At 38.7% G+C, this 22298-nt stretch overlaps 1 protein-coding gene across 2 annotated transcripts in view; it reads left to right on the forward strand.

The window, feature by feature from the left end:
* ADAMTS2 (ADAM metallopeptidase with thrombospondin type 1 motif 2) overlaps nt 1-22298 on the forward strand; it is a 305104-nt gene that overhangs the window by 99100 nt on the left and 183706 nt on the right. For both annotated transcript variants that reach the window (XM_087955238.1, XM_087955239.1), the window contains exon 3: nt 12824-12977. In XM_087955238.1, coding sequence (XP_087811364.1) covers nt 12824-12977 — 154 coding nt within the window. The remainder of the gene's footprint in view (nt 1-12823; nt 12978-22298) is intronic.

Here is a 22298-nt window from a genome sequence, read left to right on the forward strand (position 1 = left end):
GGGAAGCACCTCGTGGTCCCTGGTCCCGCATCCACATCGATTTTGCGGGACCCACAAAGGGCACACTTTTCTTATAACAGTGGATGCCTATTCCAACTGGCTCGAGGTCCACAAAATGAAGAGCACCACCACAGAAGCAGTCATTAAAAAATTGAATAAATTATTTGTTACGCACGGATTGCCGGACGTTTTAGTCTCAGATAACGGGCCCCAGTTCACTGCCCTGGCATTTGAACAGTATCTAGCAGACAGGGGCATCCGCCACGCTTTAACATTGCTGGCTCACCCTGCGGCCAACGGCAGGGCTGAGCAAATGGTCCAATTCGTGAAGAAGACCTTACACAAAATGGAACATGGGGACATTGACGACAAGATAACCAGAATGCTTCTCCTCCATCACATCACCCCACACAGCGCCACAAACAGAACTCCGGCCGAACTCCTGATGGGCCGGAAACTTTGCTCACACCTTGATTGCCTACACCCTACCTACACGCCAGAAAAACCTTTGGGGTCCAGCAGCAAGTGTTGTGCGTTCAAGGTAGGCGACTTAGTCTTTGCAAAAACTTCTCAGGTGACCCACTGTGGGTCCCTGCTACCATAACTCAACTCACCGGGCCCAGATCCTACCGTTTGCAAACGGATGATGGAAAATTATGGAAGCGCCACATAGACCAGCTTCGCTCCAGACTGGCACCTACGCCCATCTCGTCCCCTGAATCTCAAACCGGGAGGGGGGAAGGGACAGCGAGGAGGCCAAGAAGAAATAGCAGACGACCTAACAATTGGAACTCAGCAGCCTACACAAACAACCATGGGATACTCACCTCCAGAAGGAGAACCAAACCGGTGATTGCCTCACCACATAGCAGCACTGCGATGCAAGCGAATCCAAGGAACCCCGATGACAGCATTGGTGAGAGCGGTGAGGACAGCCCTGAGTCACAAAACGGAGCAGCGGGACCGTCTTCGCCATCCAGCTCAGCAAGCAGCCCACCGGAACCAGAGAAACCGGTGGAACAGCGCCGGTCAAGCAGACAGGTGAAGCGACCTGCCTACTTGCGAGAATACATCACCTAAGATGGAACCTAGGGGGAGGGGTGTTACGAACTAAGCTAACGTGTTCATTAACAACCCTAATAGTTTTACTTCAATAGCAGGCTCGTAATCCTGCACTTCTGATTGGCCCGCGAATAGCGAGTCGTGATTGGTCGTTTCTGGCTGATCTGATTGGCTGACAGCGGGTCGACTCTAATTGGATGTCTCTTAGAGCGGTAAACTCAAATCATTGGTTGTTTTGACAGCAGCCAGCTCTATAAAAGAGCTGCTGCTGCCCAAGTATTTTGCTCTGTTCTGAAGTCACTAATAAAGAGTTGAATTTACAGTTCGATGCCTCGTCTCCATTCTTTGCGCCCATGCTCAGGACTTAACACCATCCTCTTTGCAGATCATGGCCTTCCAGACTCAGTATTCTTTTATTAGTTAAATTGATCCAATCTTCATCCAGGTTAACGCTGCTGCACTATAATATAACTCCCAATTCGGAAGACCCAGTCCTCCTCTGCTTTTTACATCCTGTAATGATTTTACCTTTATTCTAGGTTTTTTGCTTAACCAAATAAATTACAGTGTAATTTTGTTGAGTTCATTGAAAAAGGATTTCTCTAGTCTAATAGGGATTATTTGAAATAAATATAAAAATTTGGGTAAGATTGACATTTTAATAGATGCTACCCTTCCCAGTAAAGATAATTGCAATTTAGCCCATAATTCCAAATCTTTTTTTGTTTGTTGTAGTAATTTATCATAATTATTCTCCTTTATTGTTTTACATTGTGTGGTCAGCCATATACCTAGATATTTAATGTTCTTTATTGTTTGTAGTCCTGTTATTCTTTCTAGTTCTATTTGTTGTAATTTTGTTAAATTTTTAGACAACAGTTTCGTATTCTGTCTATTAATTTTCAGACCTGCTATTTCCCTATATCTTTCTAATTCCTGTTTCTATCAGATCTTCAATAACGAAGACCATATCGTCCGTGAAAGCTTGTAATTTGTATTCTTCTTTCTTGACTTTTAATCCTTTTATTTCTGGATTTTGCCTAATTTATCTAAACAGGGTCTCAAGTGATTATATAAAAAGCAGAGGAGAGAGTGGGCAGCCTTGTCTAACTCCTTTTCTTATTTCTAAGCTCTGAGTAATTTCACCATTCACTATAATGTTTGCCTTCTGATTGGAGTATATTGTTGTTATGTGCTCAAATTTAGTTCCTAAATTCATATTATAAATTTGCTGTATCATGAATTGCCAATTCAAGTTATCGAATGCTTTCTGAGTGTCTAGAAAGACAAGTGATACTTGTTTCTCTGGGTGGGCATCATAATATTCTAAAATATCTATTACTGTCCTCAAATTATTCCTAATTTGTTTGCCTAGGAGAAATCCATTTTGGTCTGAGTGTATGTATTTATTAAAAAATGTCTCTTCAGTCTATTCGCTATGATGATTGTAAATATTTTATAGTCAGCATTTAATAATGATATTGGTCTATAATTTTGGATTTGCCTTGTATCTGTGCCTTCCTTCAGGATTAGCGAGACGAATGCATCCCTCCATGTATCCGGAATCTTAGCATCTATCATAACATCATTGTAAAGGTCTAGCATCAATGGTTCTAATCTTCCATCATTTTATAGAATTCCCCTGGTGTTTTATTGTTTTTTCTGGTTTCTAATTGCTTGATTTAATTCATCTATTGTTATCTCTTTAGTTAAATTTTCCTTCAGATCTTCTGCTAACAATGGGCCTTGTTCCTCTCTCAAATATTTCCTTATTTTTCTTCGTCTATCTCCTTTTTCTTATACAAATTCTCAAAATATTGATATACAATATTTTTCTTTCTTTCTATTGTATGCTGATATTCTCTATTTTCATCTTATAATTGGTGGATAATTCTTTTTTCTCTTTCTTTCTTAAGTTTATGTGAGAGCCACCTTCCTGGTTTGTTAGCTTGTTCAAAGAATATTTGTCTGGCTATTTTTAGATTTTTAACCATTTCTTCATGATCTAATAGGTTAAGTTTGTGTTTAGTTAAAATCAATTGTTCTTTTAATTTAGTATTTTGTGGAGTATTTTGTAATTTAATCTCTAGTTTCCTGCAACTTATTTTGTTGAGCAAATTTTTCTTTGTTTCTTTTTGCTGTATATGATATTATGATCCCCCAAGTAACTGCTTTCATGGTATCCCATAAATTCTGTGTCGATGGGGAAGATGTGTGCCCATGAGCTAACATCAATAGACTTGTTTATTTTAAGGGAATATATTTATAGATGTGACAATTGGAACTTTAAAAGCTATAGAGAGTTTAGAAACTTAAAATAGAAGAGGTGTCAACAATCAGTCCTACCACCCAACACCAAAAAGAATTAAGTCAGAGGCGAATGGGGAGAGTTGTTAATAATCAGGAGTGTTTACTACACATGATGTCTTTGAGATGTTTTGGCATTGAAGCTCCCAGCATGGCTGAAATTTTAAGAGTTGTAGCCCTAATATATTTTAAATACATGAAGTTGAGTATTATCCAACTATCAAAGGCACTTTATCAAAAGTCAGCTGGACTTTGTTTTTGCTTGAAGAAATTTCGCTTCTCATCCAAGAAGCTTCTTCAGTTCTGGTGAATGAGTTTATATTCCTTCCAGTCATCTGGTTGTTAACTGTTTCTGAGAGTTGTTGAAGACACTTGATTGTTATTTTATGTCCCAAGGGTCACTTGAATAGTGCAAATGGTTGTAGAATCTTTTTGGAACTGCTGAAAGGACTGTGTTGTAAACAGGTGTCATATTCCTCCCTTATGTTGAGAGAGGGCTGTTCAATCTTAATATAGATGGCCTCTTTGACCCATCTTTCAAACTGGCAGTCCTCTCTGTCTAGAATGAGGACTTTTCTGTCTTCAAAAAAGCAACCTTTATCTTTCAAATGCAGATGGACTGCTGAATCTTGTCCTAGTGGGTTTGTTCTCCTATGTTGTGCCATGCCTTTGTGAAGTGGTTGTTTTGTTTCTCCAATGTACAGATCTATACATGTCTTACTGCATTTTACTGGTTCCACACCCATTTGCTGAACTTCTTGGATGAGAAGCAAAATGTCTTCAAGGAAAAACAAAATCCAGTTGCCTTTTGAAAAAGCACCTTTGGGACAATTATGACCTAGATGACAGATATCATCCAACTAGTTTCCCCAGAAATACTAAAGTACTTTTTTCATTCCATCCTCTTCAATCATCATTTCAAAAAGATGAACCTCTAAATAATATGGCATGAAATCATTCATGCCCATAGTTAACTTAAAATGACCAGCAGAGATTACTGGAGTAAATGGGCTTATATACTTGAATATATCTTGTGGTTTTTCTGTCACATTGTATGTCTACACAATCCCTTAATTAAGAGTCTTCTTGGTGAGTGATCAGGGTGTTGGTCCAGCACTTGGGAGATTCTCAGCCATGGAAACTCACAAAAAGAGCCAGCTAGTAACAGCCTCATTCAAAATTCTTTACTGGGTTGTTGTCATGGAGGAAAATTAGATGAGACAATGCTATGTCTGCTGCCTTGAGCACATGAAAGAAAGAATGGACATCAATTAATCAATCAATCTTACAAACAGAAAAACAACATGAATATTCATGACGATAAAGATGGAACAATTTAAATGAGTTGAAAAATGTGCTGATTGTCAGTAAGAATTTAGTAATGCTAAATACTTCTTTAAAAAAATACTTGGATAATCCCAGTATTTTCATTCTCATTCTCATTCATTGTTTTTTTCCCTGTAAAAAGTTGGTTCTTTTCTACAATTTTTTTCTGATGAATACAATATTTGCTATAAAATTTCATAGCTAAGCAGGGAGAACACCATACTTTGCAAAAGATGATTCCTGAGTTTTATTTTAAAAGTCCACAGAGTAGAATTTCCTATGTTTTTCCCAATTTTCCTCCTGAGGAATGATCACCCAATAATACAAACTGAATGATAACTGTTTCTTAGAAAAAAACATAAAACATAGCAAGTCCTTGATTCACTAGAAGCATGTATGTGGATATGCAAGTATTGTTTAAAGTGAAAAGAAACAGAGACATTGCCTTTGGCTACCTCCAAGTTAAGTAGCCTTCACTTCCCTGTTTCTGTTTAGTTCCCTTAAATTAACTTCTTCTATCTTTTTAACTCAGTTAAATTAAAAAGGAGCGAACCCATTAATAAATACAATTTTTGGTAGGCTTTCCTTAGAACCAGATTGCACGTAGTCGTAATCACATATACAAAGTGATGGTAACGTTCCCACCCCCAATAGTTCAATTGGCTCATCCAATTAAAAGTAGTGTATATCATCATGTGGGCATCTCCAGGTGGTGATGAGGCCTCTGTCTGTTGACCTTGGCATATTTTGATAAAGAGTTGCAGCTGCCCATAGCATAGGATAGAAGCCTAAGCAAGAATCTACCCCCCCGCAGCTTATACAGTTCTGTTTTGTAACACCTCCAGCTCGCTTCCCATAACCATGTCCCCACTCCTCCCCCCGTTACTTATGACAGCCGAAAGATGCAAAGCAAAGGGAGAAAATCTTGAAGGCTGACACAGATAGTAAATTAACTAATTTACCATAAAGGTGATAAACATTAAGATAAATCCCAAAAGGGCCAAAAATGAATGATGCCTAGAGTCAGTACTGTTGGTATTTAATACCCAATAAATTGTCGAAGATCTACAAAGATATCTCAAATGGATGCTGAACACGTAACTGCAAAGAAGGAACTTCTTACCATCTCTGATGGACTTGCAATAAAGCAAAGAAATACTGGGATAAGTCATATTTTAATACAGAAGATTCTTAAAGTGAATATAAAATTTAAACCAGAGACTATAGGAAATGACCAGACTGAGTCCAAGGGAGGAGTCAAGTGTGTCATCAGTTTGGAATCCTTTTGTGCCCACAAGAGATCTAAGCCCTCCTTGAACTTTGTTGATTTTTATCTACGGCCAATTTCCCTTGATGGTTATAGAGCGCTAGCATGCAATAAACAAGTACTTGTTTGAAAAGCCTTGGTTCTGATTTCTTGCGCCTGTCAGAGACTTTTTTTTAAGCTTAATGGACAAAGATCTTGGTGAAAAACCCTGGAATCTTGTGGTTATGTATGTTGACAATAGTAAGAGTGCTTTATATACAAAAATGGAAAGATACTCTAATTCCCACAATGGATGAATGGCTGGAAATACTGATGGAACTAGCAGAGATGGCTAAATTAACTGATGTAATCAAAGAAAAGAACACACCCAACTTTGTTTCTATTTAGAAACTGCTTTGTTTGAAGTGTGGGGCGAGAAAGGAAACTTTGATTTGGGATTTTGATGTTTAGATAAGTTTGTTGTTATAGAAATGGCTAGTACATGTTCAATATGTAAAAGTAAAAAGTTGAAGCTGTAATGTTACTATTTTATTCTATTGCACCAAAACAATTCAAAAGTCAATGCTATTCTTTCTTTTCCCCCTTTCCCCCTACACTTCTTTCTCTCTCCCTTTCCCTTCCCCCTTTTCCCATTATTTTCATTTTCATTTTAAACTTTGATAAGTTCAATAAAATTATTAAAAAGAGAGAAGGGACAAAGACCTGAAATGAAAATGTTCAGTTCAGTATGACTGAACAATTCACAGTTAGGAAAAAAAAAAGATTTAAACCTTAAAGTTAAAATTATCAAGATCCAGATTTGCTTTTCTATGGAACTGATAACTGGTTTTTTAAAGGAATATTTACACCACATGTATGTAGTTACATCTACAAGTTCTGGTCCACATTTTTAGTGAGGTAGAAAATCCCTCATGTTTTAAGTGGAAGGCATGTTATTTTGAATTGGCCCAGATTTATCCGGTAGACACAGAGACATTATATGCAACAAGTGAAAACTAGGTGCTGTGTTATATTGCAATTGTAGATAATTTGTGTTTGTCAGTTGTTGACAAAACAACTATCAATAAATTCCTTTTTGATATTTGTAGATTTTCTAGCTCCAAACTTGTCTGAAATTTTAATAATCCAAGTTTCAGTGTTCACTGCAGTCTTGTTGAGTTATTCTGGAAGTGTTCATTCCTTTACCAACATTGACTATTTAGATCTGAAAGCAGAATGAGCATCATTCAATTTTATTCATCTAGAAATCACCACACAGAAACTGCTATAATGTTATAAGGAACAGGAGTAATATTTAATCTATGCACTTAGTAAGGACATTATGTCTTGTACTAATAATACTGTGATAAATATGGAAGAACAAAAGAAGGAATTCTATAATTTATTATTTTGTCATTGTCTGATTGTTCTACAAGGTGCATTTTTCTGCATCAAAAATATTTCTGTGCAACAGGACTGAAAATAGGGTACTGTCTAGCCTTTGCTGCACATTTGCCCGATGGATTTCAAAATTGCATGTACAGCAAGTCATCTTAAAAAAGAGCCTAATTTTTGTTTGCAGTGGTCATTAAATAAATGAGAAAATAAATCAATGCAATTTTCTGGTACTACATAAACAATGCCCAGATCATATCTCTTTACAGACATTAAGCTAGTAGAAAATCTCAACTGTTTGGAGCCAAGAACTGTACTTGTTGATCCCGCCCATTACAGCCTTCTCATTCCAAACATCTCTGTCTACTCTGCTCTTGGCCTCAGTATGCTGAGATTATCCAACTTAATCCATCTAGGCTAGCAATCAAGGTTTTGAATTGGTTAGCTTGCCAACTATCTTCCTATTTTCTCTTGCCCTTGGCACTATTACCCAGCTTCACACAGATAGACCTCCTAGTTTGGTTTTGTTCCTTTTCTTTAGAAGAAGCCCATGTGATCTCCCCTAAATTCCTACAAATAAACATAACACCCACAACAACATATGATATAAAAGGGCGTGTCTATGAATGATTCATGATCTCCTTTTGTATCAGCTGCCTCTTTACATATGGGAAAACATCATAAAGTGCCAAAAGAAATACTTAGGATAATGAGGAGCCATTTGAGGAATGAGGAACGATATGTTCTGAATTATCTCCTGGCTGGGATTTAAAGAGATTTGCTTGCTTTCATATGAATATTGAAATTATTCTCAGACTGTGTTTGAACTTTATGCACAGATTTGCAAATTTGTCCTCCCTCCTGGTATGGAAGTATGACACCAAATTACATTCCAAATTGATATTACCTTGTCTAAGTGTTGGGTGGGGGGAACACTAATCTCCTTTTTCAGTTTACCACTTGTAAATCATTCTGATTGGTTTTGTTCGGTTTTCTGTTTTCTTGTGTTTAATGTGAAATCTATCTAAATTAGAATAAGAAGTTACATGAGAGAGTTGTAAAGTGCAGTTATCTTTATGCCACTCAGCACCATGGCAAAAGTAAAGTATAAATGCTATCTTGATATCAACTTTTTTTGTAGCAAAAAGGGGGTGATTGACAGAAGGAAATATTCCCCCCAGACAATCAAAGAAAATAGAATAGCCATACAATTAGAGGCATCTAGAGATCAGATGCAAATTCTTTTCTCTCTTTTTTTTTGGTACCCAAAATGACTTATAAGGTAGAAATTATACACTGAGTGAAATGGGCAAATAGCTCTAATATCTTCTGGAATCCTGGCACTTCAGCATTCTTTCTCTGTACCAGTGCAATTAAGATGTCTCTTCATTCCCAACATCTATTTCAATGCAACAGAATTGGCACATTCTGGGTCCCTTCAATTAAACAGTGTGATTTAGCAGACTGAAGAGACATGCCTCCTCTGTCATGGTGTTTGCCCTCTGGAATGAGGTCTCACCCCCTATCCAAATGGTTCCCACCCTACTGACATTCCAAAAAGCCCTAAAGACTTAGCTGTTTTCCCAGGCTGAGGTAGGATGGTTGGGCCTAGGTCAGATTATTTGATGGTGAAAGTGTAGTTAGCTGTATTTGCTTTTGGTTCTTGTTTTTTCCTTTCTTCTTACTCCTTTTATAATTATCTTACTTAATTTTACTAATCTACTTACTAATGTAGAAGGGACGTGGTGGCTCAGTGGCTAAGATGCTGAGCTTGTCAATCAGAAAGGTTGACAGTTCAGTGGTTCGAACGGTTCAGTGGTTCGAGCACCGCGTAACAGAATGAGCTCCTGTTATTTGCCCCAGCTTCTGCCAACCTAGCAGTTTGAAAGCATGTAAAAATGCAAGTAGAAAAATAGGGACCCCTTTGGTGGGAAGGGAACAGTGTTCCGTGCACCTTCGGCATTTAGACATGCTGGCCACATGACCACAGAGACATCTTCGGACAGTGCTGGCTCTTTGGCTTTGTAACAGAGATGAGCACAGTTCCCTAGAGCTGAAAACGACTAGCACATATGTGCGAGAGGAACCTTTACCTTTATCTTACTTACTAATGTACACTGCCCAGTGTGGGTTCAGAGTCAGGCAATGTTTAACTCAAATCAATCGAATAAAATTAATTAAATTTCCATGACATGAAATCTCAGGGTAGTTGATCAAGTTAGTGATGTTGAAATGCAACACTCCTGTTTTTTTTAGCAGTATTTGTAAGTTCATGCTCAGCTTGGTATGGTTTCTAATGCCAGAACTAAACTAAAATCCTTTCTTATAAACTCAGTGATAAATGTAGTCCCTGACCCAATAGTAATTTCCAATCCAATTAAAGTTTCTTTCTGTATGTAGAATATAGTTGACTCTTTGATTTTCTTTCATTATTGAGGTGAAGGGTCCAAACCTGGGAGTAGGACCACAGTGGGTGCAGGTTGGAAGAAATTAAATCTTCCTGACACATCTGCTTCATTTCAGAAATCATTTCCCCCTTCTGTGCACACTAATTGAAAAGAAAAGGAAAAGAAATTTAGTTGCTGACCTTTCTTCCTTCACTCACTTCTACTTGCCCACATGGGGAGCAGAGACTGTGAAGTGTGGCCAAGTTATATGGAAAGCTTAAGTGTCTTGAATGCAGACATGCTGGTTCCAATATGGTTCGGAAGTGCCTGCCTTTATATTAATATATTTAATAATCATGGGTCAAGCATCTCAATCAAGTGAAAGGTAGGGTCGTAGCCTTGCACTTGTACTCATTCAAACTCTTATGGAGCATATACAGGTGAAACTCAAAAAATTAGAATATTGTGCAAAAGTTCATTTATTTTAGTAATGCACCTTAAAAGGTGAAACTAATATATGAGATAGACTCATTACATGCAAAGCAAGATAGTTCAAGCTGTGATTTGTCATAATTGAGATGATTATGGCTTACAGCTCATGAAAACCCCAAATCCACAATCTCAGAAAATTAGAATATTACATGCAATCAGTAAAACAAGGATTGTACATAGAACAATATCAGACCTCTGAAAAATATAAGCATGCATATGTACTCAGTACTTGGTTTGGGCCCCTTTTGCAGCAATTACTGCCTCAATGTGGCATGGCATGGAAGCTATCAGCCTGTGGCACTGCTGAGGTGTTATGGAAGACCAGGATGCTTCAATAGTGGCTTGCAGCTCTTCTGCATTGTTTGGTCTCATGTCTCTCATCTTTCTCTTGGCAATGCCCCATAGATTCTCCATGGGGTTCAGGTCAGGAAAGTTTTCTGGCAAATCAAGCACAGTAATCCCATGGTCATTGAACCAGGTTTTGATGCTTTTGGCAGTGTGGGCAGTGTGTGCCAAGTCCTGCTAGAAAATGAAGTCAGCATCCCCATAAAGCTCGTCTGCGGAAGGAAGTATGAAGTGCTCCAAAATCTCTTGGTAGATGGCTGCATTGACTCTGGACTTAATGAAGCACAGTGGACCAACACCAGCAGATGACATGGCTCCCCAAATCAACACAGACTGTGGAAACTTCACACTGGACTTCAAGCATTTTGCAGTGTGTGCCTTTCCATTCTTCCTTCAGACTCTGGGTCCTTGGTTTCCAAATGAGATGCAAAAGTTGCTCTCATCAGAAAAGAGGACTTTGGACCACTGAGCAACAGACCAGTTCTGTTTTTCTTTAGCCCAAGTAAGACGCTTCTGACGTTGTTTGTTGTTTAGGAGCAGCTTGACAAGAGGAATATGACATTTGAAGCCCATGTCCAGGATCTGTCTGTCTGTGGTGGCTCTTGATGCATTGACTCCAGCCTCAGTCCACTCCTTGTGAAAGTCCCCAACACTTTTGAATGGCCTTTTCCCAACAATCCTCTCCAGGTTGCCGTTATCCCCGCTGCTTGTGCACCTTTTTCTTCCACACTTTTCCCTTCCACATAACTTTCTCTTAATGTGCTTTGATACAGCACTTTGGGAACATCCAACTTCTTTTGCAATTACCTTTTGAGGCTTTCCCTCCTTATGGAGGGTGTCAATGATGGTTTGCTGCACAACTGTCAGGTCAGCGGTCTTTGCCATGATTGTGATTCCTTCTGAACCAGACTGAGAGACCATTTAAAGGCTCAGGAACCCTTTGCAGGTGTTATGGCTTAATTAGCTGATTAGAGTGGGACACTTTGAGCCTAGAATATTGAACCTTTTCACAATATTCTACTTTTCTGAGATTCTGGATTTGGGGTTTTCATGAGCTGTAAGCCATAATCATCTGAATTATGACACATCACGGCTTGAACTATCTTGCTTTGCATGTAATGAGTCTATCTCATATATTACGTTCACCTTTTAAGTTAGGTTCATCTTTAAGTTAAGCATTACTGAAATAAATGAACTTTTGCACGATATTCTAATTTTTCGAGTTTCACCTCTAGGTAGACTTTTTAAAATCACCAACTGGCCTTTCAGGTCTTCCATCAGTGTGTTAATATCTAACCTTGTAGTAGGACTATTACATACTCCTATTGGCATCTTATGACTATCACTTTGTTCATTGTATCTTATTATTTATAATTGTAGCTGATGATTTGTGATTTATCACTTTGTTGTTGGTATGTATATTGAGAGCTTATGCACTGGAAACAAATTTTTTGTGTGCCCAATATGGCCAATAAAGAACTGTTCTATTCTATTCTATTCTATTCTATTCTATTCTATTCTATTCTATTCTATTCTATTCTATTCTATTCTATTCTATTCTATTCTCCACTATAATTTTGATACAGAAGTGAGTGCTAGAGCAGGATTACAAAATGTGGCTTCTTTAAGTACTCTGTCTCTGTTGTTCTGTTTTCACCCCTGTGGGCACATTGACAAATAAAATAGGGCAGAAAATGGAAGATAAAATTTCATCCATCCCACCTGTAACTGCTGTCAGCCCAATCCTCTTCTTCCTCTTCCTCCTCCTTCTCCTTGGATTGCAGCCAAGATGCCTCCACCCAAGTTAGTTTTGCTATTTACTGGTATATCAAGTCAGTTTGAAGGCAAGCAGTGCAGAATTTGTTTCAAGACTTTTCTTTTTCAAAGCCTGCGAGTCATACTGCTGCGTAGATGCCATTTTAATGCACTTTACCACTCTAACATAATGCAAAAGATGTTATGCATTCTTCGACTGTAGTGGTGTTCCGATCATGGCTCCCTCTACTCCTATAGCATAATCCTGGCTCTGGTTAATTAGATTCCAGAAGAAATCCCTTTAGTCTAATGCTTTCCTATTGCCCTTCCTTGTCAAGCACAGACACTGATGTTGCTCTAATCAGGAATTCATCTTGCTTACTCTCTGCATCCTAACTGCTCCCTGGAGGAGGCTAAAGTGTGCTTATGCATATTGTAGAGATTTATTCAAAATGTCTGCAGCATGGGCAGTAATTTGAACTGTTCAATCTTTGCCCTGTCCCTTCAGGCTGGCATGATTCGCACGGACAAGGACGAGTATTTCATTGAACCTCTGAAGAAGGGGAAACAGGAGGAGGAAGAAGGAAGGACCCATGTGGTATACCGCAGGACAGCTGTCAAGGGAACATTTCTCAGAGAGCACCCAGACACCCAGCCTAGAGGTAAGGTTACGGTGGTCCTGAAAAGTGATTCCTGAACACTTTCAGATAAAAGCATGTGTTCAGTAGCACCATAGATAGAATTGTTCAGCTACTACTGCTTTATATCCTTGAGGAATGAGATTCCTTCTTTCTGGTTGTTGTGCTTCAACATTTGTTGCTTAAATGCAATAGAAGACCTAAAAGAAATGGGTTTAGGTTAATTAAGCTTCCTGACATCAATTGTTGTCCTAAATACTTGTTTTTTAATTGTCCAAGCAATAAAACAGGCAGCATAGGCCAACTGTGACAGGTTTGAACTAGGGAAAGAAGGTCTTTAAAATGCAGGTCCATTGTATATGAATTAACAAAGAATGCTAGATGTGAAAGAACCAGGAACCTCTGTGAATAATATAGATATGCATTGATAGCACTAGTCAGGCCTTTAGCTGACCTTGGAAAATTTCAAAAAGTGTATAGGAAGGCTTCTTGTGTCCCCAATGGCCCCTTGTATATTATCCATTCCCTCCATTCTCGATATGGAAATCAGAAAGGAAGACACTGTTTATGCATCTAAGTGCAAAAAAAAAAATATGCAACTAGCATTTGCTTTTAGACCTGCACACTGAATTTATAAGGATCAAGAGTTGACCTGAATTAGCATAGCCATCCCTCTGGCCTTGCAGGGTTCCATGCATAGATTGAATGTTTGAACAGAATTGTTGCAAAAGTTTGTGTGGCTGAAACAATCAGCCTAGCTTGAGCACACCAGATTGATGTGGTCAGAGACATTATTCAGGCTGTTCCCACCTTTAGATATTGATTCTGAACTGTTGCATAATCAAGTGCTGATAAATCAAGACTCACATAGTATGCTTGAATTGGCCCTTAGGGTTTTGTCCAATTTCAGTACTGGTGAATTGTTTCCAGAGCCTTGTAATTATCTAGGACTGTAAGTAGGTGTTTGCTTTCTTCATAATATTATATTTATTCTTGATTGTGCAAAAGTGTGTGTGTTTGGAAAAACCCTTTATCTGTTCATTCTTTCCTTAGATTTGAACATTCTAGAATCCTATCTTGCTGTTAAGAGTTGATCAGAGTTAGACTTGGAAAAGTTGTGTTATAAGAGTTGGTTTATTCTCTGTTGTACATTTTTATAGTGCTCTGAGATTTTTAATAAAATAAGTGTTGTCGTACATGAGAAGGGGCAATAGCCCAATAGTCATGCTCATGCATGGCATAGCAAAGATACCACTCCCAGTTTTGGAACTTCCAATAAATAATTTAAAGTGAAACATGATGGGAAAGATTTCTTGGGCTTGATGGGTGAACGTCTGATGTCAATCATAGTTTCCAATATTCCAGTAGCAAATTCATAAGAACTGTTACAAAGCAGATGGGTGAGAATCTATTATGCTGTTCCTCCACTGTACAATACATGATGTAATGTAACATCACATGATGTTAGAGGGACTTGGGTTTGCTAAGTAAAGTGCCAAAGGATAAGTTACAAAGGGTCAAGCTTGGCTTTATAGCAGATAGAAAATACTGAGGAAGCCATGGCATTTCCACACCATTTATCTTGATCTTTCCATCTTCCTCTTCATTTTAGCAGAAATTTGTGTCTCATCGACTGTCCTGCACATCAGGAGCTAGAACCTCACTTATAGTGAAGGGCTTTGTCCCATAAAATAAGATTGGACTACCAATTTAGTTTTCTTCTGAATGGGGTGGCGGGGAAGAGGTAATGTCATCTTATTCTTTAGCTAAAGCAACTAAACAAGCTAGGTGCTAGACAAACATTGAACAATAAAGGTACATTCTCTCTCAAGTCAAACTATGTATCCCTGTAGCCTACAGCCCTGGGGCCAACCCTGCCTAGTGTTTTGTTTTCTTGAATCAGCCAAACAGCTAAGTGCTACTATCTGTTGAGAACAGACAAGGCTCACATATGAAAAATAGTTGTTCCTGATCCTAATGATTTAACTATACGTAATTTACAACGTGAGAGAGTGAATGGAAGAAACAAAGCATTGAATAAGTGTTGCTTTACAAGGTAACTAGTCCTTTGTTTTTTGTTTTTTAATATACTTGTTTACTAAATACTTTTTTGGGTGTGATTATCTGATTTAGCTGCTTTGTTATTTATTTATCAAATGTAGAGGTGAAACTCGAAAAATTAGAATATCGTGCAAAAGTTCATTTATTTCAGTAGTGCAACTTAAAAGGTGAACCTAATATATGAGATAGACTCATTACATGCAAACAAGATAGTTCAAGCCGTGATTTGTCATAATTGAGATGATCATAGCTTACAGCTCATGAAAACCCCAAATCCACAATGTCAGAAAAGTAGAATATTGTGAAAAGGTTCAATATTCTAGGCTCAAAGTGTCCCACTCTAATCAGCTAATTAAGCCATAACACTTGCAAAGGGTTCCTGAGCCTTTAAATGGTCTCTCAGTCTGGTTCAGTAGGAATCAAAATCATGGGAAAGACTGCTGCCCTGACAGTTGTGCAGAAAACCATCATTGACAACCTCCCTAAGGAGAAGAAAGCCTCAAAAGGTAATTGCAAAAGAAGTTGGATGTTCCCAAAGTGCTGTATCCAAGCACATTAATAGAAAGTTATGTGGAAGGGAAAAGTGTAGAAGAAAAAGTTGCACAAGCAGCAGGGATGACTGCAGCCTGGAGAGGGTTGTCAGGCCATTCAAAAGTGTTGGGGACTTTCACAAGGAGTGGACTGAGGCTGGAGTCAGTGCATCAAGAGCCACCACACATAGACGGATCCTGGACATGGGCTTCAAATGTCATATTCCTCTTGTCAAGCTGCTCCTAAACAACAAACAACGTCAGAAGCGTCTTACCTGGGCTAAAGAAAAACAGAACTGGTCTGTTGCTCAGTGGTCCAAAGTCCTCTTTTCTGATGAGAGCAACTTTTGCATCATTTGGAAACCAAGGACCCAGAGTCTGAAGAAAGAATGGAAAGGCACATACTGCAAAATGCTTGAAGTCCAGTGTGAAGTTTCCACAGTCTGTGTTGATTTGGGGAGCCATGTCATCTGCTGGTGTTGGTCCACTGTGCTTCATTAAGTCCAGAGTCAACGCAGCCATCTACCAAGAGATTTTGGAGTACTTCATACTTCCTTCCGCAGATGAGCTTTATGGGGATGCTGACTTCATTTTCTAGCAGGACTTGGCACCTGCCCACACTGCCAAAAGCACCAAAACCTGGTTCAATGACCGTGGGATTACTGTGCTTGATTGGCCAGAAAACTTGCCTGACCTGAACCCCGTGGAGAATCTATGGGGCATTGCCAAGAGAAAGATGAGAGACATGAGACCGAAAAATGCAGAAGAGCTGCAGGCCGCTATTGAAGCATCCTGGTCTCCCATAACACCTCAGCAGTGCCACAGGCTGATAGCTTCCATCTCACGCCACACTGAGGCAGTAATTGCTGCAAAAGGGTCCAAACCAAGTACTGAGTACATATGCATGCTTATACTTTTCAGAGGTCCGATATTGTTCTATGTACAATCCTTGTTTTATTGATTGCATGTAATATTCTAATTTTCTGAGATTGTGGATTTGGGGTTTTCATGAGCTGTAAGCTATAATCATCTCAATTATGACAAATCACGGCTTGAAACATCTTGCTTTGCATGTAATGAGTCTATCTCATATATTAGTTTCACCTTTTAAGGTGCATTACTGAAATAAATGAACTTTTGCACGATATTCTAATTTTCAAGTTTCACCTGTATTTAGCTGCCCATCTAATTTGCTTGTACTGGTATAAGAAAATGACTTTGGGGGACAGATGGGAGACTACACAATGGTCTGATGAATGAAATCTGAGTCTAAAGGAGAGCTGGGGGTAAGAAAGCATCTCAGAAGGGATCTTCCCTAGCTTTTGGCAGAATGAAAGTAAGGAAGGGGAGAGGTGCTTTCAGACTTGCAAGATTCTATAACTGTAACCTTGTTTGTTTGTTTGATTGATTTGAACTCGCGGACTCCTCCTTTCCAGCCTGGTGCCTTAAGCACTAGACCAAAGAGGCCCTATATTACAATTACGGTGGTGTTAATACTTATGGCTGATGCTTCTTGTCTGGGCTACCTTGAAGAGCTGACAGAATGTAGCTTGGGCAGTGCACATAATTAAAACAAAACCATTAAAAATATAAACAAAAACATGGGAGTGCATTCAAAATTTTAAGGATTTTCTTAAGTTCAATAGGTTTGGAGCCAATCACATCTCAAGGGAGATGATGTTCAACAGGACAGGTGTCATGGCAGAGAAGGCTCACCTCCTGGGTCCAGACTGGTGGAACACCTAAGCAGACTGGGCCCAGTGATGTGCTCCTCTTGTTGGAAATGTTGTGCTAATGGCTGCCAAACCTAGAGCTTGCTTTCCCCTTGAGCCAAGTTTGATTAGTTGATTAAAATGCTGCTTAGCAATGGCAGGAAATACTCACCCCTACTACACAGATCAATATCAATCATACATTTTACAAAGTTTGTTACTCTTGGAAATGTAGTGGGTATAGAATAGAGACATAGCATTAATTGGGGGTCCTATTTATCTATTGCTTTCTATCTCATCACTGCAGCCCTAGTGAATGCATATGAATGCACGTTGCTGCTGATGAAAAGATACTCATCTTACTCAAGTAAGCTGGAATATAGGAGGGTTTGAAAGTGAGCAGAGATTGGGCATGCTTGCTGGCATTCATTAAGTCTGACTATGTTTTTAGATGAGAGATCGAAAGGATAATTGATTATATGATAAATCACACATCTTTGGATGAAACAAGGCCCTGCTTCCACAGGATTCCAGATTTCATGGGTTGCAAGAGTAGATTACTTTAGACTTTCTGATTAATCCTTGGAGATCAGAGAATGAAAGAGGTGAGGTTGCATGTGCAGCCCTGATCCCTACCCGTTTTTTTGGGTTGTTACACATTCAAGCAAACTTCTTGAAGAAGGTTTTTAATCGTTTAAATTTGTGCTGAAGCCAAATGATCAGGTTTCCCATGTAGCACATTTTTGTTATTCTTCTAATGCAGATTGTTGGGTTAATAATGTGTTGATGCAAATTATTTCAGTGTTAGGAAAATATTTAACTGCCACATATTTTTCTCCGAAACAAAAGAGTTTGAACATAATTCATGCCTTATGGCATTACTTTTAAAAATCTTAGTTGTTAAAATAAACAGAAACAGAAACAGCACACAGCAAACAGAAATTCCACAAAACAGTAAGATTTCCTACTGGAATTGACAGAGTTGGTCAATATAGTCTTTGGCACCAATGTCTCAGAAACAGTAGCTGAAATCCAGGGTATGTAATGCAAATTATTCTCAAGAGTTATTTGAAATGCTAACCGATTTATTAATGTACTGTTGACCAAATCTTAGTCCTGTTTCTTTTGGGCAAAGTAGTCTGAAGCCAATGCAGTGGGGGATTCAATTTTTTTTACTACCGGTTCTGTGGGCATGGCTTGGTGGGCGTAGCAGGGGAAAGATACTGTAAAATCTCCAGTCACAGGTGGTATTTGCCGGTTCTCCGAACTACTCAAAATTTCTGCTACCTATTCTCCAGAACTGGTCAGAACCTGCTGAACACCACCTCTGAGCCAATGGTGTTACAAATCAAACTGAATAGTTTTACTGTGTACACTTGATGAAAAACATAAGAAGTCTATATCAGACCAGAGCTCTCTGGTAAACAAATAAACACTTAAAACAAATACAAAATGCAGTAAATGTAGTTTCTTCCTGCTTGTGACATGCTTATCTGCAGTTGGTATGCCATGGGAGTTGTGGTAGTCTTCTAATATCAAGTTTATATGCTCTGTTTGTTTTGTTGTTCGTTCAGTTCTTATCTGGGTTATTCATTTTGATATTCTTGTATCAGCTAGCATTGTTGGATGGTAATTGCTATTAGTTAAGACTTGCCTAAGATATCTGGGAACCAGCAAAGGATTTGTGTGGAAGAAATCCAAACATCTGTCTAGCTCTATTTTGTGCAGGAGGATGAAGTTTAGAGTGTCTCCTGAAGGAAGTTTCTGGGATGCAGATGCCTACTAATTTTTGTATATTTATAATTATCATAAGAATTAATTATGACACATTTCAAGGAAAAAAGGAACATAGTAGTACATTTGACTATTGTTCAAAAAAGGCACTGGTGAAAATTGGCTTTTCTACCCAAAAGATCAGGCAGGGCAGCCTGTAGAGTGAATAGGAGAAGGTTTGAATATTGATTGTAAAACTAGGGCTTGCTTCTATAAGGTAATAGTGAACGGAATTATTTCATTATGATTTTCTATCTTTTCTTTAATAAATATTACTTATCATAAACTCTTGGAATTTTGTGTCCTTGTCTAACTGATTCCAGTCTGGGATACTTCTTCTAGGAGAAGAAAAGTAAAAAAGGAATACTATATTTACAATATCAGAACAGCCCCTTGAAATTACAGTCTTCAACATAATATAGAAATCAGGGATAAAAGCTAATCCCTTCTGAGCTTCAGTTTTCTATTAATCTTTTCAAATCCAGATAATTAAATAGAAACCTGGTCACCTTTGCAATGCAATACTTTTTCAGTTTCAACCTTTCTGGTTTTTATGGTATTGCTTATCTATTTAATTAGGAATAAAGGAATAGCAGGTGGCCACAACCTTAAACTTAGACATTAGATACTTTACCTTTTTTAAATCCCACCTTTATTATTCTTATAAACATCTCACATCTCATTGACTATATTTAATACCGTGTTTCTCATATAATAAGGCCGGCTCTTTTTTTTTTTTTTTTTGAGCCCGAAAAAATGGCTAGGCCATCTTTTCGGGTGACTTAATTCCCCCTCCCCTTGCATCTTTGGGCGGGCGGGCAGCGATGGCTTGGATGTTGACCTCGGCGTTGGTGGGGCACTTCGTGATTGGGGTCAACGCAGGCAGCACCATATCCGGTGTGCAACAAAAGTACTTTCTATCGGCAAGCCCCCCACCGTTCCCCCATTTCGCATGTTTTAATATAGGCCTTAATTTGGGGGAGGGCTTAATTTCATTTCATGCCTATAAAACATGCTGGGACTTCCTATTGGGGGAGGCCATATTGTTGGAGAAACAGGGTACTTCTTTTTCCTCCTATTTTCTCCACAGCAAAGCTGTGAGGTAAGTTGGGCTGAAAGAGAGGGAGTAACTGGCCCAAAATCACCCAGCTGGTTTTCATGTTTAAGGCGAGCCTAGAACTCCCAGTCTCCTCGTTTCTGGCCTGGTTCAACTGATTCTCTTATTTGTGTTACTGTGCCCACAGATTGTAACCTAAAACTAATGGAGATACTACACGCGCTTGCAAAGATTTGTCTATCTGTTCTTCACTGTCCCATACTCTTTTATTATCCTATGCATAAAACTGTATTCTATGTTTTCCACAGAACTTCAGTGAAAACACAAGCAAATTAACAAAACAATTCCTATTGTTGACTTCCAGACATTTTGTCTTTGAAAGAAATGCTATGTAGTTGAAGAAAACATAACAGCATGAGCTTGTGTCAGTCTGGACATCATTTTAACATGAATCAAAATGTTTTATGAGTTAAAAGAGAAAAGAAATGCATCTTGGCAAAACAGTCTGGTTTTGGTTTAATGTCAGTAAAAGGCTTAAGGTTTTAACATTTCCAGGATATATCTCACGATGGTATTTTGTCAGTAGGCTGGGGAATACAAGCATTCCAACCGAGTATCAATCTTAATAGTTCAAGTGCAACACTAATATATTTATGCCAAACATCATAATATGTGGGAAAATGAAGTAAAATAAACTATATGAAAGCAACAGTTGCATTAGTATGTAGCTGTGGTAGCCAAATGCACCGAACAAACTTAATATGTTTCTCATAGGTTCTGGTATGAGAACCATTCCAAAACTTCCTAAGGACAAGCAGCAGTGAGATAAGAGTGGCATTTCTAATTCATGTATTTTTTTTTATTTTAAAAAGAAAGGCTTATTTCACACTGTAAGTAATAAATTTGTGTGATACAATGCATATGCCTTCTAGTTGGTGAGATACATACCACACTATTTTGGCTTGGTAGTCATTTGCTCAGTGATCTGGTCTGCATAGACTAGCATGATCCTGCACAGAGCAAAACTGCCCTTAATTTGTGCTTATCACATTTTAGCTAAAATGTGCCAATACTGATCAATACTGTGATTGTCAGAAGGTGTGATTAAGATTGTCAATGCAGTCTGCACCTGTATCCTGTTAAAAGGTATTATATGAATGGCTTGATTGAGCGTTGATTGGATTGAGGAGGTCAATGCATAATATAACAAAAGCAAATATGAATTTAGGAGGCAATTGTAGAACTTTCTAAGTGAGTAAATAGCAATAGCATCTAGACTTATATACTGCTTCACAATGCTTTACAGCCCATCCTAGGCGGTTTACAGAGTCAGCATATTGCCTCCAAGCATCTGGGTCCTCATTTTACTGACCTTGGAAGGATAGAAGGCTTATTCAACATTGAGCTGGTGGGAATTGAACTGCAGGCACTTAGCAGAAGTAACCTGCAATACTACATTCTAACCACTGTGCCATCAGGGCTCAATAAATCATTCAGAGAATGTGAATACTAACTGCTTGATGAACAGTTCTGTAAAAAAGTGTTAATTTTAGATAAAGGTAATGTCAACCCTGAAGCTGACCTGACCGAAGCCATATCCCTCAGTTTGCTTTCGTGGTGTGGAGACAATAAATTGGTCCTCAACACCAATGAGACCAAGGAGCTTATAGTGGACTATAGAAGGAACAGATCAGACACCCAGCCCTTGCTTATCAATGGAGAACGAGTGGAGCAAGTGGCCAGTTTTTAAGTTTCTGGGTGTTACCCTAAAAGAGGACCTGACCTGGGGTGCCCATATTGCAGCCCTGGTCAAAAGGGCCCAGCAGAGATTATACTACCTGAGGCTTCTCAGAAAACAACAACTGAATGAGAAACTGCTGGTGACCTTCTACCGCTGCACCATAGAGAGCATTTTAACATACTGCACCTCTGTATGGTTTGCCAATTGCACAGTGGCAGATAGGAAAGGGTTAACCCAGAGGGTTAATGTCATTGCCCAGAAGATCATTGGTTGCCCTCTCCCCTCTTTGGAAGAGCTTTATAGCTCCCGCTGCCTTAAGAAAGTTCAAAACATTCTCAAAGATCCATCTCATCCTGGGAACCCTTTTTTTGGCAGATGGTACAGAATAATAAAAACAAGGACAAATAGTTGAAAAACAGCTTCTATCCCAGGGCAGTAGCTCTTTTGAATTCTGCTGTATAGTGCATTGTT

The sequence above is a fragment of the Notechis scutatus genome, chromosome 2, assembly GCF_049901735.1.
Source record: "Notechis scutatus isolate UNSWTSFEM ecotype Mainland chromosome 2, rNotScu1.2, whole genome shotgun sequence".
NCBI classification, from domain to species: domain Eukaryota; kingdom Metazoa; phylum Chordata; class Lepidosauria; order Squamata; family Elapidae; genus Notechis; species Notechis scutatus.